Below are 17896 nucleotides of genomic sequence, written 5' to 3'. Positions count from 1 at the left end.
ATTTTGCTTTTTCTGGGTGGTGGGGAAAGGAGTCTGGGACATCTTTCTGAAATATGAAAATTATATCTGAGTTGAGATCTAAAGGATGATTAGGAGATGGTCAGCCTAAATATCCCCACCTTTAGAGAATGAGGGAACAACTTTGAGAATATTTTTCAGAATAAAGGAAGAGAGCCTGGAACTTTGGGGTAGTGGAAATAAAGAGAAGTTTAGAAAGTAAGGGGTATAAAATCCACAATGGGTGAGTTAACGTGATTTGGGCTTGAGGGGAGAGATAAGAAGAGGTCATATCACCAAAGACCTTGTATATGAAACAGTGGTGGAGGCAGCATAGTGGTTAAGAGAATAGACTGGAGCAAACTACGTTTGTTCAAATCACAGTCTAACTCACTCCAATTTAAACTTACTGTAGTAAAATGGGGATGATAATAGGACCTGCTGCTTGGTTCATGGGATGATCATTTGCCCCTGAAGTGGAGGGAGAAGCATCTTTGACAGAGAAGGGACTATGCAGCCCTTTGTAAGTGAATGGAAATTATCTCTTTCAATGGTGTTCAAACTGTGCTCCTTGGATCCCTAAGGCAGAGGTCTTCAAACCTTTTTGCTCCATTTCTCTCAAAAAAGTTTTGAAAAGCCATGTACCTTCTTACATTTTAAGTTGACAGTTATAATATTCACTGCAAATTTTAAAAGTTTCATAGGACATGATTTCTGCTGTATTCATAATGTTGACATTTTAAAGACTTATATCGTCATTTAGAATATATCCACTAAAATCTAAATACTTTGCTCTGGCACCTTGATATCCATAATCATCCCTTTAAAAAATACTTCAGCAACATATTCTTCAACAATCCAAATTTTTATATATGCCTTTTTCTCCTTGAACTCCTTTTCTTGTGTACTTCCTCACAGAATTTTTAATGTAATATAATTTTGTGCTTGGAACTCTTTTCTTGAAAACCATTATAATATTTGTCTGCAATAAAAATGAGTATAAATTTAAAATTTCTGTGACCATATGACCAAGTGTTAAAACGTTTTCTTTTGAAATTATTTTTAAAGTACTATTAGTATACAGTTGTTTGAAACAGCATAAATATCATAAAATGTGAAAAATAAACATTAAAAATAAAATTTTATTGTAAATGAATCCTGTAATTCATCATGTCAGATGGATAGACATGCCTTTTCCCCCTTGGTTAGTTTGTGAACCTGTGAATAAGTATTGCACATTGCTAGATCAAGACAGGAAGAGGATTGCTGCTGAGCCATATATATATTTTTTAAATTTTTGGTAGATAGGCTAACATATCAAATAGTTGTGGTGATTTCATTTTCTCTATAAATGGGCTTTACTTGGAAGTTGTAAATTATTAATCTTCGCTCTTATGTACATCTGCAATGTATTCCCATCCACGGCATCTCTCATTACATGCACAATTTCAGTACAGGGGTGTAGTTGGAGACTTTTGAACTCCTGCCTATTCCAGCCCATGATTCAGATATACACTCATACCTGGGTTGAGTAAAATCACTGCTCTAGAAGACGCTATATAATTTTGTTAGAAAGTTTTATCTAGATAATATGAAGCTGTGATCCTACTTTACCTTAGATGACTTCTATCAGAAATTAGTTTGGTTTATATATCTGTCTTATAAATCCATATTCTAATGAAATATTTTCCATCTTTTGATAGAATCTTAATTCTTTTACAAGCCAGACATCAGGATCTTCCATCAAACTCTCTCCTCAGTCCTCCAGGATCAGACTCACAGATCAGCTGTCTACTGACCAAAAACAGAAGGACATCAGCTCATTGGCTCCTTCCAGTTGTTTAATTCCACAGTGTAACCAGGAGGCTTCAGTTCTACAGAAGATGGAACATAAAAGAAAATATTTCCTAAAGGAAAATATAAATAATGAAAATAAAGAAAGCATGAATCTTAAAAGAAAACATAGTACATATAGTAATTCATCAGAGAAAACAAGTAAACATATGGCATTGGAAGAAGATGCTGATGAAATTGAAGCCTACCCAAAATCTGGGAACTCAAGAGCATTCAAAAACCATTTTTGTGATATTAGGTATTTGGATGATTTGGAGAAAAACCAGCTGATTGAAATGCTCAAACAGGCAGTAGCCTTGGTGGTAACTCTGATATATAAGGATGGTTCAACCCAGCTAAGAGCTGACCAGGTTAGTAAACAGTGTTCGTTTTTGTTTGTTTGTTTTTTAGCACCATACAAGAAGTCCATTTTCTTAGTGTCTAATTTTGATAGGAGAGCTAAAAATAAGATTTTAAGGCTCTCCTTCTCTCAGTGGCAAGCGAGAGATAGTTCTCATGTGTTTTTTAAGAAACTGCAAAAATACATAGTTCTCATGTGTTTTTTAAGAAACTGCAAAAATGTTTTCTAGAGTGGTTGTACCATTTTATATTCCACCAGCAATATACAAGAGTTCCAAATTCTCCACCTCCTTGTTAATACTTCTGGTTGTCTGTCTTTTTTGTTTTAGCCATTCTAGTGGGTATGAAGTGGTATTTCATTGTGGTGTTAAATTGCATTTCCTTAATAACTAATGACATTGAGCATCTTCTCATGTGCTTATTGGCCTTTTGTATATCTTCCTTAGTGAAATGCCTATTCAAATCTCATGCTCATTTTTTAATTGGGTTATTTGTTTTGGGTTGTTTTATTTTCAATCTGTAAGGGTTCTTTATATATTCTGATAAAAGTCTGTTGTCAGATATATGATTTGCAATTCTCCAAATCTGTGGCTTGTTTTTTCAATTTCATGATGGTGTCTTTTGAAGCACAAAAATTTTTTAATTTGATGAACTCCAGTTTATCAATTTTTTCTTTTATTGCCTGCACTTTTGTTTTTATATTTAAGAGTGCTTTGCCCAAACCAGGTCATGAAGATTTACTCCTGTTTTCTTCTAAGAGTTTATAGTTTTAGCTCTTACATTTAAATCTGTGATCCATTTTGCGTTCATTTTTGTGTATAGCGTGAGATAAGAGCATAAATCTGCCCTTTTGCATGTGGATATCTAGTTTTCCCAACATTATTTGTTGAAGACTCTTCTTTCTCCATTGAATTTTCTTGGAGAAAATTTTCTCATAATCAATTGAAAATCAATTGATTATCTATAAGGGTTTATTTCTAAACATTCAGTTCTTTCCATTGATCTATATGTCTATCCTTATGACAGTACCATGCTGTCTTGATTACTTTAGCTTTGTAGTAAGTTTTGGAATCAGGGAGTGTGAGTCTTCCAACTTTGTCTTTTTCAAAGACAAAGACTTTGTTTTGGGTAGTCTGGTTCCTTTGCATTTCCATATAAATTTTAAGACCAGTTTGTCAGTTTCTGCAAACATCCAGCTGGGATTTTGATACACATTGTATTGAACCTATAGATTAATTTTGGGAGTTTTGCCATCTTAACAGTATTGAGTTTTCTGATCCAGGAACAGGGGGTGTCCTTTCATTTATTTAAAACTTCAATTTCATTTAGCAATGTTTTGAGTTTTCAGTGTAGTATACAAATCTTGCTTTACCTTTCATTTTTGAAGGACATTTTTGCTGACTAAAGAATTATAAGTTGACAGTTTTTTTCTTTCAGTAGTTTAAAGATGTTACTCCACTGGCTTCTAACTTGCTTTGTTTCCTACAAGAGATCTGCTGTCATCTTTATCTTTGTTTATATCTAGGTAATATGTTTGCCCCCCTCTGGCTTCTTTTAAGATTTTCTCTTTATCACTGGTTTTAAGCAATTTCATTATGATGTGACTTGGTATAGTTTTCTTCATGTTTCTTGTACTCAGAATTTATTGATCTTCTTGGTTCTACAGATTAATGTGGGAGAATTGACATTCTTATTATTTTGAGTTTTGTAGTCTTTGAGCATGGTATGTCTCTCTGTTATTTAGGTCTTCTCTGATTTCTTTCATCAGTATTTTGTAGTTCTAAGCATACAGATTCTGTAGAAGTTTTGTTGATTTCTAGCTAAGTATTTCATTTTTTGGATAGTTGTTATAAAAAGTAATTTCTTTTTTAAAAAATTCATTTTTACATGTTTATTGCCAGTGTATAGAAATACAGTTGATTTTTGTGTTTTGATCTTGTATTCTGCAACCTTGTTAAACTCACATATTAGTTCCAGGAGTTCTTTTTTGTAGATTCCTTTGAGTTTTCTATGTAGACATTTGTGATATCTGTAAGTAGGGATAGTGTAATTCTTCCTTTCTGATTTATATGCCTTTTATTTGTTTTTCCTGTTGTATTGCACTGGCTAAGACTTCCATTATGATGTTAAATAGGGAGGAGACCAGATTTGGAGAGTAAGGTCATGGGTTTGGCTTTTGGCCTTGATTGTCACTAAAAGAGCTGTTCATTTACAAATTTACGAATTTTCTCTCTGCTTAATTATAAAACATGACATATTTTTCTTAAATAAACACATTGTCTATGTTTAATATTGAAATTTTATTTTATTGTGTATTCACAGGCTCTAGTTTCCTCTGTTAAAGGAATTGTGATGTTACTACAGAGCCACGCAGAAGAAGGCAGTGGTCCTTTGGATGCCTCAGCCTCTTCTGGTGTTCTGGAGGAAGGCTTCACACCCAGTGATCAGTATATCTACATAAAAACAGAGCACGCTTGTATTTGGGGCCAAGAACAAGAGGCACATAATCAATTTGCCAGGTTGGACATCTTCACTCATTACCTTAAATCCTATTTACATGCCTGCTTTATCTTAATTTAAAGTTTCCAAAGCTCCAATTTTATTATCTAAACTTACAGAAGTTTTGTATGGGCAGATAAAAATAAAATGGATCTAAGTGACAGAAACCTCTACAAACACTGGCTCTGTCTCCCCCAAAGAGCTTCTGGAATGGAGGTTCCATCCTTCTGTGAGAGCCTGCTCCAGAATTTGAATCAACATCTCAATGAGAAGTTGGTGAGAAAAGTATCATCCCCGGGCCTGAAAACCCAGAGTCACTGCCAGAGTCCCAGATGATGTTCCTCATCACATTCGTTCACTCACTCACTGCATTAGAAAATGAAGTTATCACTGCCTTCAAACAGTAAACTGTCCTCAGTACTGTCAAGATATTACAAATTTCAAAGCTTCATATCTGTGAACATAGACAAGACACGTCTCACTTGGACTTGCCCTCTTAGACTCTTAGAACAGGCAGGGATGCTTCTGTTGCCCCTTCTCAATCCTGAAAAGTCCTGTTGTAGGTTGGAGCCTGTGCCCCTCGTCACCGTTTCTTTGAGCGTGTTGTTAGCCTGGCTGGCGTTTCTGCCTTCGGTGGGGGGTATCCACTTCCTGTCCGCCCAGCCCTCTGAGTTCAGGGTCAGTTAGCTGCCCCGAGGGAGCTCCTTGAAGCCACTGCCCTGAAGAGGAGTTCAAGGAGACCCAGGGAGAAAAGGTGGGGGCCTGGCCCTTCCTGTCTAATATAGTCTCACTGGGCCTTGGTGAGTTTTAGGTAATTGTTGTGTGGGTCCTAACCTATTGATAGTGATGCTCTCAGCTAGGAATGCCTGAGGCACTCTCCAGGGGATGTACTACTGGTAGTGAGCCCCCACAGACATTTCCCTGACAGGGGCCACAGTTGTGGCTGGACCAGCCCTTGTGGTTCTTATTATGATCGCAGGACACACTTGAGCAAACAACATCAGGGAACTTTGAGGAGCAAGATTTATTTTTCACAAGTCCTCGAGGGTACCTGGCATGCCTGAGGGCCACACAGCGAGGTTCCAGTAGAGAGAGAGAGAGCGTGGACCTAGAACTCTGCCTTTATTAGAGTCTGAGGGTGCGGTGCCTAGGGTTTCAAGGGTTCACTCTTTATTGGCTAATTGAAAGTATAAGAGGGGCCGGCCCCGTCGCGTAGCAGTTAAGTGCACGTGCTCCGCTGCTGGCGGCCTGGGTTTGGATCCCAGGCGTGCACCAAGGCATTGCTTGGCAAGCTGTGCTGTGGCGGCATCCCATATAAAGTGGAGGAAGATGGGCACAGATGTTAGCCCAGGGCCAGTCTTCCTCAGCAAAAAGAGGAGATTGGCATGGATGTTAGCTCAGGGCTGATCTTCCTCACAAATAATAGATAAATAAAGCATAAGAGAGGGAATTAGGGCATGGTAAGGGAGAAGCAGGGTCACTCAAGTAGTCAGTTATCTTGGTCACCTAGGGCTTTCTGAAGAGAGACCTTGGATGGGGAAGGCCTAGATCCTTATCTGGTTGGTTTGCTGATAGCTGTGCCATATAGCTGGCAGCATGTCTATTCAAGATGGATATCTTTTGAGATGGATGCCTCAGCAATTAAAAGCTTAATGTCAGGTACTTACACTACAGTAATTTTGGTGAGAATGGACAGTGTTTGACTAATATGGCATTCTGCTCCCAAGAAACCCATAACCTTTCTCTCTCTCTGTCTTTTTTTTTTTTGGTGAGGAAGATTGGCCCTGAGCTAACATCTGTGCCTATCTTACTCTATTTTATATGTGGGATGCCTGCCACAGCATGGCTTGATAAGCGGTATGTAGGTCCATATCCGGGATCTGGGCCTGCGAACCCCGGGCTGCTGAAGAGGAGCTCACAAACTTAACCACTATGCCACTGGGCCGGCCCCCCATGACCTTTCTTTTACATAATTTTCTTTTGAAAGAACAATTAGGCAGGTATATTCTATGGAAGATCTCTGTGAGAATAGAGCCGTAATATTTGGACGGCTTTTTCTGAATTCTGGATTTATATATCCTACTCGACATCCACTGGGATATCTAATAGTCAGTCACTTCAGCCTTAACATGTGCAAAACTGAGCTCCTATCTTCCCTGAAACTTGCCTCCTACAGCCTTTGTTGTGTTAGTGTCAGCATTAGCCCTCCATGAGCTCAGGCCAAGTCTTGACGTTATTTTTAACTTCTCTCTTTTTTTTCATATACTGCATCTCAGCTCTTAGTGAATCCCATTGGCTCTGCCTTCAAAATACAGCTAGATTCTGACCTACTCTCATCCCCTCTCTTGCCGTTCCAGGCAGGGCTTTACCTCCTGACTGAATTGTGACAAAAGCTTCCAGACTGGCCTCCCGCCTCCACCTGCCCCTTCTGTCTGTTTTTAGCACAGCACCCAGAGAGGTCCTGTTCAAACGTAAATCAAATCACCTCACTCCCCTGCTCAAAACCTCCAAAAGCTCCTGCTTCACTCTGAAGAAAAGCCAAAGTTCCTACAACGGCTCTGCAGGTCTGCACCCCCAGGCCCTCTGCTGCATATTGGTCCTCATCTCCTCTCTCCCCACTCTCACTGCTGTTCTGGAATGTGGGGAGCACACCTTTGCCCAAGGGCTTTGTACCAGCTGTTCCCTCTCCTGCAGTGTTCCCCCAAATATCTGCATGATTCACCACCTCATTCCTTTATGTTTTTCTTTAAACAAACACAGAAAAGCAAATTATGAAAACACGAAAGTAGAGTAGTATAACGAGCCGCATGTACACATCCAGCCGGACCAGTTATCAAAGGTTTTTCCATACTTCCTTTATGTGTCCCTTTTTGAAGGGAAGTGTAGGGAGCTGGGGTTAAGGAAAACCCCAGACATGTCATCTTACCTCACATGTCTCAGGATGCAGCTCTAAAAGACATGGGCTTTTTGTTGTTTTTACATAGCCACAGTGCCATTCTCAAAACTAACAAATTTAATACCCAGTCCAAATTTAAAGTTACCTGATTGCTTCAAAAATGTCCTTCTACACTTGTTCTATTGGGATCAGGACCAACAAGGTCCACACGTGACATTTGGAGGTCATGTCTCTTCCGCCTCTTCTAATAAGAGCATCCTCTGACCCCTCACCCCATCTTACAGACCATTCCACCTCCTGGACTTGCCTGTTTCTTCATTGTGGGATTCTTTAACTGGTTTTCCTTTCCTCCATATTTTCTGTGAACTGGAGTTTAGTTCTACAAGCTTGATTATTCACATCTAACTTTTTTCACAAGAAAATTTCCCTCGGTGGTGCCATGTGCTTCTTCAAATCATCTGGGTTACAGTTGGGTGGCCAGATTTAGTAAATAAAAATACATGATGCTAAATTTGAATTTCAGATAAACAACTACTTTTTTAGTATAAGTATATCCCAAATTTTGCATGGAACATCCTTACACTAAAAACATCCATCTCTAAAAAATACTCACTGTTTTTCTGAATTTCAAGTTTAACTGGGTGTCCTGTTTTCTATCTGGCTACCCTTTGCAATGCAATTTTGTTGTCCCAATACCATGATGCTGAGATAGAGCCGTGGATCAGGTGGTGTCAGTGTGATCCCTCCTTTGTAAACTTCCCCAACAAACTTTCCCTTGTGGTTTTGTTTGTCATTGAGGGTCATTGGAATCACCTTTTAATTGTGGCTTGAAGATGGTGATTTTTCTAACTCTATTGTTTTTTCCACATTTATTGGCTAAAATTTTCTGTAGAGAACTTTCCTTTATCAACTAGGCTTCAAGTCCTTACATAAGTGTTATCAGATCAGACAAGGCCTTGCCTGACCACCCTATATAAAATAGTACCCCCACTCCAATAGCACACACATTCCCTACCTCCCTTCCCTTCTCCATAGTTCTCTAAAATACCACCATTGTCATTCTCTGTCTCTTACCTGTTTGTTTTGTTTATTGTGCATCTACCCCTAAGCTCTCCGGAGGCAGGAATTTTTATGTTTTGTTCATTTTTATGTCTCTACAGCCAAGAACAATGCCACAGAGTGTGTGCTTAATAAATATTTATCAATATTATTATTCAATGAATGAGTATTGAGGTTTAATTTTTATAAGTTCCAGGACAATTAGTTGAAGACATTGACTCAAGTACCATGAAATTGGAAGTAATAATCCCAATTCTATGATGGTGTCTTTGAGATTCAAAGTGAACTTAAATAAATCACATTTAAATTAATACACACATAAATAATTTTTTTGCACAAAACATATTTAGCAACATTTATGAAACACCCATGCAAGGTTTTGTCACATACATGCTCTCTCTTCTTAGCATTAACTGTATGTTAGATCTTTTTAATTCCATTTTATAGTTGAGGAAACTGAGACTCAGAGAGGTAGTCATAGGTCATCTTTGAGATTTCAACACAAGCCTCCTTTTTTTTTTTTTTTTTTTTGTGAGAAAGATCAGCCCTGAGCTAACAGCCGATGCCAATCCTCCTCTTTTTTTTGCTGAGGAAGATTGGCCCTGGGCTAACATCCGTGCCCATCTTCCTCTACTTTATATGGGACACCTCCACAGCATGGCTTGACAAGCAGTGCGTCGGTGCACGCCTGGGATCCGAACTGCAAACCCTGGCCACCGAAGCAGAGTGTGCGCTCTTAACCACTGCGCCACCCAGCAAACCCCACAAGCCTCCTCTTTTTATACTCAAGTCTAGCTTTTTTATATTATAGCTGCCTTTTTGTTTTGTAATTGTGACATAATCAACTTATATAACTGACTTAGAAAGCACATTGTGTTTTAACCACTATCTTACAAGATGTTCTTTTTGTTGTTTGTCTTATCAAGATAGAAACAACTAGCCTGCATCTCTTGTTAGTGGGAGATATTGTAGTTATTAGATGACCTCATTAAGGACTCCCATGTTTCCAGCATACAAAAGCATCGAAGTGGAAGGAAGCTCCAGTTGTCTCCAGTTCTCTGTCATAAACTTGCACCCCCTCTTCCCTTTCCCTCCTCCTGTACACCCCCTCCTAAGTCCGGTAGAGCCAAGACCTGAAGCTGTACTGTTGACATTTTGCCCTCCCTAGCATCCTTGCCTCTCTCTTCAAGGGACACCAAGCTGAAATCAAACAAGAAAATGCAAAAAGCCTAAAAGTGTCTGTCTGTGGAGCAAGCCAAGCAAAATCTAACTATATGTTGACTCAGTGTGCAGAGCTAATTGGGCTTCTGGTTTCTTTCTTCCTTGGCCATATCCAAAGACCCTCATTAATGTATTAATAAACCATTACCATAATAGGAGATTTATAGCTTGGGCCTTGGCAGCAGCGAGATAGGGTCTCAGACCTCAGCTTTGCTACTTACCAGTTGTGTAACACTGGGAAAATTGTTTAACTTCTCCGAGGCTCAATTTCCTTATCTGTAAAGTGGATCTAGTGCCTGCCTAAGAGGATTGTGATGAGGTTTCAATGCAATAATCCTTGTGAAGTGTTTAGCGTGGTATCTGCTAATGGTGAGTGTTCAATAAATGTTAACTCATGAATCCCATATTCAAGGATCATGATGTAATGGGGAGAGCAAACGTTCAAAGTAAATTACTCTACAGCAAATGTGGTCTCGGCTGTAGCAGGTGTGTGGACGGGAAAGCGTATAGAAGGAGCATAGCAGAGGGGCAACTCCCTGCCCCATCCAGGCCGACCCTCCTGAAAACAGCACTTGAGCAGTTTGCTTGAATTGTGGGAGGAGAATATTAGGCAAGAATACAGCAGTTGTAGTGGCTCTGGAGTGTGAGGGGATGTTGCACAGTCTGGTGATAGAAGAAAGAGTATTCAATGTGAGCCAAGGGTAGAATGTTTGGAGGGAGTGCTGAGAGAGCAGGCTGGAGAGTTGTGTTGGGGCTGTCTGTAAAGAGTCCAGAATGTGTATGCTCTGTTCAGGAATTTGAGTCTTAGTCTGTAGGTAATGGGGCTTTGCCCGGGGATTGGCTCTGAACAGCTGTGTGACCTTGGGTTCATTACTTAGCCTCTCTGTGTCTCAGCTTCATCATCTGTAAAATGTGGATAATAAGTAATGCCTACTTCATAGGATTTTTGCGTTAATCTATGTAAAGCTCTTAGAAGAAGAATGTCTGCAACATAGTACTGTATAAGTGATAGCTGTTAGTGGAGTAGCAATTTTTTCCAAGGTGAAAAGTCCTAAATTAATGTCTAAATCAGTGAATTTCTTTTCATCTTCTAGGAACGTGCTGTTTCAAACACTGAAATGTAAATGTCCTGTTATTTGTTTTAATGCGAAGGATTTTGTGAGAACCGTGCTGCAGTTTTTTGGTGATGATGGCAGTTGGAAGCATGGTAAGTTATAGCTGGTCGGCTGGAAGTACAGGAGGCCCAGGACTTGGGTCTGGTTCCTGAAGCGGGGACAGTCTTGTGGGGCTGAGCCCTTAACCTACAGTGTCTGCTGTAACTTCAGGTAGTTAGCGTCAGAATTGAATTGTGTTGTTGGACATCCTTCTGGTGTCTGCAGAGAACTGGAGACAGTGGTGTGGAAAACCCACACATGTGGTGTCAGAGGTGGTGTTGGAAAACACAACACAGTACCCATCACTCAGTTTCAACAATTATCAATTTATGTCTAGTCTTTTTTTCTCTGTAACTCCCCACATTTCCAAACCCCCACCCCTGGATTATTTTGTAGCAAATCCCAAGCATCATATCATTAATCTGTAAATATTTCAATTATATGACTAAAATATGAGAATTTCATTTTTAAGATGATACTATCATCATCTCCCCCCAAAATTAGCAATAATCTTTTAATATTATTAGATATACAGTGTTTGCCCTTCCCCAATTGTATTTAAATTTTGTTTTTTACAGTTTGTTTGAATTGGCATTCAGACAAGGGTTAGGGTTATCCCATACCTGGGGTAGGTTTGATACATTTCTTTCTTTATTTTTTTCCCCCAAAGCCCCAGTAGATAGTTGTACATCATAGTTGCACATCCTTCTAGTTGCTGTACGTGGGACGCGGCCTCAGCATGGCCAGAGAAACGGTGCTTCGGTGCGCGCCCGGGATCCGAACCTGGGCCGCCAGCAGCGGAGCGCGCGCACTTAACTGCTAAGCCACGGGGCCGGCCCTGATACATTTCTTAAGTCTCTTTTAATCTTTATGTTCTATCTCCCTCTGTTTTATGTCCTTGCAATTATATTGTCATTGTTGATAAAACCAGGTTGTTTGTCCTATAGGATTTCCCACAGTTTGGAATTTGTGGATCGTATCCCCTTCTTGCCACTTAACGTATACTTCTCTCTCTTCTATTTTTTGTAAATTGGCAGTTAGATTCAGAGGCTTGATCAAATTCAGACTAGATTTTGGGAAGGCAAGTGTAGTTCATAATCCTAACCCTGGTACTAAGTGGCATGGTGTCCTTCTGTCACCCAAAATTCCAAATCTATCAACATAAGAGACTTCCTAGTCATCAAACAAAAGGTCATGATATGACTGCATTAGTAAACATACCTCTTAGACTAGTATAATCTAAAGATACCAAAAAATATAATTTTTAGTGTGATGTGATCTAAGACTACAGTTTTGTTTAAAGGCAAACTCCTTATTTTTTTATAGCACAATTCAAAATGTTAGAGTAACTTGAGAAAACAATCACTTAGGATTCAAATTTCTCTCTTAATTTATCAACCCCCCGTTATCCTTTATAACTCCCCCTCCATGTTTAAAATACTCTGATACTAAAATTTATCTATTTAGCGAATATCATTTTTATTTTTTAAAAAGCACCTTCACATATGTCTCACAGATACTTACAGTGATCTTTTCTCTCAGTTTTCAGATGAGAAAATTAACACTTAAGGGGCAAAATGACCTCCCTGGCTCACAGGGTGGTCTGGCGCCCTGGTTCTTTTCACACATCATGATGCAACACATCTAGTTGTCTTGCTCACAAGGTTTTCCTGACATCAGGGTAAATGCCCCAAACGTCAAGCATCTTTGCCCTCACACATATTGCCCAGCCTCCCGAGAGCTCAGTGACGAGGATGCCATCTGCTCAGGCAGCTTCTCATCACTCTTCCTTCTGCTCGTGAGACTTAGGTTCCTGAACGTCCTGATGCGATGTAGGGTCAAGTGTGGCCTGGGAAGGCAGCCCAGCGAGAGGCTGGAGGAGAGATGGCCTTGGAAAGAGTGGATTTGTTGACATATGTGATTGAAAAGCTGAATGAGGGAGAGGTGCCTGGGGCAGTGAGAGCCTCCGGAGCAGGGAGGGGGGAGAGAAAGATGGGAAAGAGGAGGCAAGAAGTGTGGCTGAGGATTCTGACTTCAATCTCTTTTAACATTTTTTTTTTTTTTTTTTGTGAGGAGGACCAGCCCTGAGCTAACATCCAATGCCAATCCTCCTCTTTTTGCTGAGGAAGACTGGCCCTGGGCTAACATCCATGCCCATCTTCCTCTACTTTATATGGGATGCCGCCACAGCATGGCTTAACAAGCGGTGCGTCGGTGCGCACCCGGGATCCGAACCAGCGAACCCCGGGCCGCCGCAGCGGAACGTGCGCACTTAACCGCTTGCGCCACCGGGCTGGCCCCTCTTTTAACATTTTTGAGAGATCCAAATTCCAAGTTAGTTTGGAGTCTCCATCCCTTTTCGGCTGTTTGGGATTGATTCCCCGTGGAGATTAGCCGTGTGAGACCAGGGTTTGTGGAAGCTGCTCTTATCAAAGATTCGAAATTCTTTAGGAATGACGGAGCATCCCTTTGATACTTAGCTGTGTAATTTGAGGGGATGGTGATGCTATTATTATTAATTTGAACCTTGAGAACCTTGGAAAAGCAGGGAAAAGTACAATTATTCATTTTTCTTAGAATGATTAAAGGACCTTTTTCTCTTTAGTTGCTGATTTTGTAGGGCTAGATCCCAGAATTGCTGCATGGCTTATAGATCCTAGTGATACTGCGCCCTCTTTTGAAGATTTAGTGGCAAAATACTTTGAAAACTCCGTCACAGTTAAAGTGAGCAGCACATATGGAAATTCCTCAAGAAATATTGTGGTGAGTTATTTTAAGATAAGGTTTTATCAACCTTAATACAACCGTAATTTTTCTCTAGAAACTTTTTCTACTTCGTAGATAGTCCAATAGTAAAAGAACATTGCCGACATTCATTTTTACTTATTCAGCACAAATGCTTTTTACCCTGACATTTCTGGTGGAGGATATCGAATAAGGATGGGTGATTTCTGTTCCTTCGTGCAACTGTTCCTGGGAAATCCCATTCACGGTGTGATCCTTCTAAGTGGATTCGCTGGTGTCAGAAAGTTGCCTGCTCCGTGAGCAGAGAGCTGCTTGTTTATAAATTCTTAGTGCTGGTGATGTGGCTGCCGTGGCAGAGAGCCTGGGCCACTCCTCAGTCCACATGGGGAGAATTATAGAAGCTGCTCCAGGTATGTGTCTCCGAGCCCCCTTCTGGAGTTGCCCCTGATTGTTAAGAACCACTGTCTGGAGCAGCAGGGGTGCTCGCAGCTTTGGAACCCTGCCTGGAGCCTGGTGAGAGGGAGACTTGACATGGTTCCATGGCAGGCCCCAGAGGAGGCGTCCCAGTGGGAGCAGTGTGGGCCACATCGGGCCACTCTGTTCAGGCTTCCTAGTTGTAAATTAACAGCTACATGTTAAAAGCACAAGTAGAAGAACACACAGAGTGCTGAGGGGGCACTAAGGGCGCAGAGGAACAGGTGGCTGTGGGAGCCTGCCCAATGTGTCGCGCTGAGCTGGGGGATGTTCTCGTCCTGCTCTTTATCCTACAGACCTTCTGTGAGGGAGGGTACTGTGTCAAGGGCTTGGGGTTGAAAGTACAGAAACTTGCTCTCACTTAGTTTAAAAAGAGCTTTGTCAGAGAAATATGGGGCAGCTCACAGACTCAGAGGAGAAGCAGAACCAGGCCTTGGGAAGTCAGCAGCCTGGCGGCTCTGGAGACCCAGGGAGCAGGAGCCCACAGGCCTGGGGCCAGCAGTGAGCCATGACCTTTTGATCTGTGTGTCACTTTTTTCAAGATTCAAAGTTCTAGCACTTCAAGTATCTTGTTTCCCTCACTGTGTCACATGTCTGCCCTTGGCAAGGAGGGTAGGACATGGAGATTAGAAGTCCTGCCCAGATTCCATGCTTTTGGGAGGGAACTTCCCCAAACGGAAGCTGAGATATTACTGAAAGAAGGAGTTGTCCACCTCAGTATCATCAGCCCCAGTCTACAGATGAGAAAACCAAGGTCCAGGCCATGGTTCAAACTTTGTATTTCTGACTCTAAAGTCCACTTTCTTTCTAATATACAAGTGTATGGGTTAGGGATGGGAGTGGCTGCAAGGAACAAAACACCAGCTACACAGGATGTGTTTGTCCCTGATGAGAACCTGGTGGCCCTCATCCTGGCTGGAGCAACTGCTCACAGTGCTGTTGGACTCTTCCACTCAGCCACTCCGTGAGTGCCATTGCCTTACGGTTCCTCTGAAGCTTCATCCCAGGGCCCTCGTCCACGCTCCAGGCATCAAAGAGGCAGCCTCGGGTGAACTTCTGCTTGTGTCTTATTAGTCAGAAATGTCTCTCTTGTGGAGGCATGCAGTGCAGGAGCGGGTGGGAGATGGAAGTTGGGCCCACTAATCTACAGGATCTGCCAGCTGTGCTTCTTTGAAAAGCTGGTATGAATTGTCCAGGAAAATGAAAGGGTATTCTGGGTAGAGGGAGCAGCATGGAAACAGTAAGGAATTGTAGGAGAATGTGACTCCTATGGGGGAAGCAGCAAGACCTCATATGGTGAAAAGGAAGATGACTGTGGGGAAGGAAGAAGAGACGCAGCAGGGGCTGTGCCACGAAGGGTCTGTGAGCCCGCTGACAAGCCTGATCTTGTCCTAGGGAAGCTTTGGAGTTGGACAACTGTTTAAAGTGGGAGTCGCACGGTCAGCTTTGTCATTTAGAAAGCTCATTCAGGCAGCAGTGTTGCTGCTGTCAGATGGCAGCCGAGAAATTTACATGGATGTGCTCACAGTGCCTTCCGACTAGTCATTCACAGAAGAGCCAAGACCAGGAATGACTAAAAAACAAATGCCAGGGTATGTGCAGCCTGCCATTGGCTCATTGTGGGGAATGTTCCTCTTAACTTGAGGCCTTCAGCAAAAAAGCTGAGTCTGACCGGCCTAGAGTCTGGAGGGTCATTCAGCAGAGCAAGGTGTTCAGTGGGAGAAGCTGGGGCCCTGGGTCAGTGGAGGGAGAAGTAGACTGAGTGTTGGGGGCTGTGGCTCATCCTGTTGCCCTATTTATCAGTTGAACACACACCCTGTTTGTCCACTTCCAGGGCCTGTGTGTGTGTCATCTAGGGCGAGGATGGACAGAGAGTGTGGAATGTGGTGGTGTGTCTCCTCAACTTGCTTGTAGTTGGTGGAGGCTGTGGGAGTAGAGAGGTCAGGTCCACGTCTTCCTGTCTCTACCACCGTGTAGTCTTTGCACTTTGGGCATTTCGCGTCTTTGTGGTTCATTTCCTGTAAAATGAGGAAAAATTGGGTGGGAGAGAAAGTGTCAGGTGACGGGTAGCTTGCATTTGCACGATAAGAAGTATATTCTGTACCATGGAAATTCATCTACTTGAGGTGATTGTGATGCCACCAGATGCATCATATCCGCCATGGAAAGACTTGTGCGATGTAGCTAGTAAATATTTTTGTGAGTTGTGTCCCTTCCTAGATTGTAACAAACATTGCCACCAAGTTTGCCTAATTTTTAATTCTTTTGATCTTTTAAAGAATCAGAATGTATGTGCGAACCTGAGGATACTCTACAGACTTACGATGGGCCTTTGTTCTCAGTTGAAGGCAAGGCATTTTATTATAACTTCCGGTTAGCAGACACTCTTGCTCACTGTTTGTCACAGAGCTGTCTTTCATTCACATCCATACTCACAGGAAGCAATACTCACAGTGTCTTTGAATGTGTAGGAAACAAAACATTGAGTTCTAAGACCAAGTTAACTTAACGCATCACTCGTAAAAGGGTAGGTCCAGATGATAAAACCTGAGGTTGTAAAAATGTTTTCTGTAGGCTGAAAACAATTGCAACATTTTTGAAAAGCCTCCAATTCAATTGGAACGTTTCTAATGCTGCAGTTAACATAAAAGCCAAGAGTTTGTTTTACTTAATAGTGAAATGGACACAGCTCCGCTCAGTCAGAGTCTCATTGGGAAGCAGAGGGCATTCAAAGGAACAATCGAGCAGAGTTGAATGAAGGCACTGTGTACTGAGGCAAGAACAGGGGTAAGGGAGCCAGCAGGGGATGGAGAAGCCTCCAAGGGTAGGTACTGGCTGGAAGCTGTTCAACCTCTGGGCTTGAAGGGCAAGCTATTACCAGGACCCTGGGAGAGCAGTGGCCTGGCAGGGGGCTGCTGGTCAGGAGCCAGGTGCCAGAAGCTGTGGCTGCAGGTGGAGGACCACAGCCAGCAGTACACTGTGGGCTGGTGGGCAGGGGCTGGGTGGGAGAGAGGAAACCCACTTCTCTCTCCTTCTACCAGCCCCAAATGGGCAAAACCATCCTGAGAGCAGAGAAGGAGCCCAGGTGATGTGGACTGGAGGGCATCCACCCTTCCTCGGGGGTGAAGAGCAGGGCAGAGAATGGCTCTGGAGGGGCAGGCTGAGAGCATGAGGGAACAATGGAAGAACAGATGAGGCTGAGGATTCTCGCAGATGTCAGCAGGAAACTCTGATAAAGAGCGTGGAAGATGCTCTGAATAAATGGAGAGATGTTTAATGCTCCTGGAGGAGGTGACCTAATATTATAAATATTTTAGTTCTTCCTACATTACTCTATGAAGTCAATGCAGAATCAATGAAAATTCTAATTAAATTTTTGGGAATTCAGTAAACCTATTCTGAAATTAAAATGGAAGACTAAAAGTCTACAAATACCTAAATCACACTTAAAAGTGAGAAAGATTAAAGAATATTGGGAGTGGGGCTTGTCCTACCTGATATTTCTAAATATTACCAACAGATCTTGGTAATAAAATTGGATACTTGAAGGAAATAGGAGTTTTATTAGGAAGGAGGACGGAGCAGAGGAGTAGCTATTGGGTAGGAAACCAACCATGTCCACTATAGGAGTTGCCATAATTCTAGCTCAAGGAAATTA

General features: G+C 41.8%; 1 protein-coding gene across 14 annotated transcripts in view; it reads left to right on the top strand.

The window, feature by feature from the left end:
• The window catches only part of LOC131409410 (HAUS augmin-like complex subunit 3), a 186069-nt gene that overhangs the window by 24749 nt on the left and 143424 nt on the right, over positions 1-17896 (top strand). For 13 of the 14 annotated variants that reach the window (XM_058546563.1, XM_058546562.1, XM_058546567.1 and 10 more), the window contains 5 exons: positions 1701-2201; positions 4513-4709; positions 10960-11072; positions 13625-13782; positions 16518-16586. In XM_058546563.1, the coding sequence (XP_058402546.1) occupies positions 1701-2201; positions 4513-4709; positions 10960-11072; positions 13625-13782; positions 16518-16586 (1038 nt within the window). The remainder of the gene's footprint in view (positions 1-1700; positions 2202-4512; positions 4710-10959; positions 11073-13624; positions 13783-16517; positions 16587-17896) is intronic. The other variant, XM_058546561.1, reaches the window with a different exon arrangement.

Source organism: Diceros bicornis, chromosome 8 (assembly GCF_020826845.1).
Source record: "Diceros bicornis minor isolate mBicDic1 chromosome 8, mDicBic1.mat.cur, whole genome shotgun sequence".
Taxonomy (NCBI): Eukaryota; Metazoa; Chordata; class Mammalia; order Perissodactyla; family Rhinocerotidae; genus Diceros; species Diceros bicornis.
Note: the sequence above shows the minus strand (reverse complement) of the source record. Positions and strands in the feature narration are given on the sequence as shown.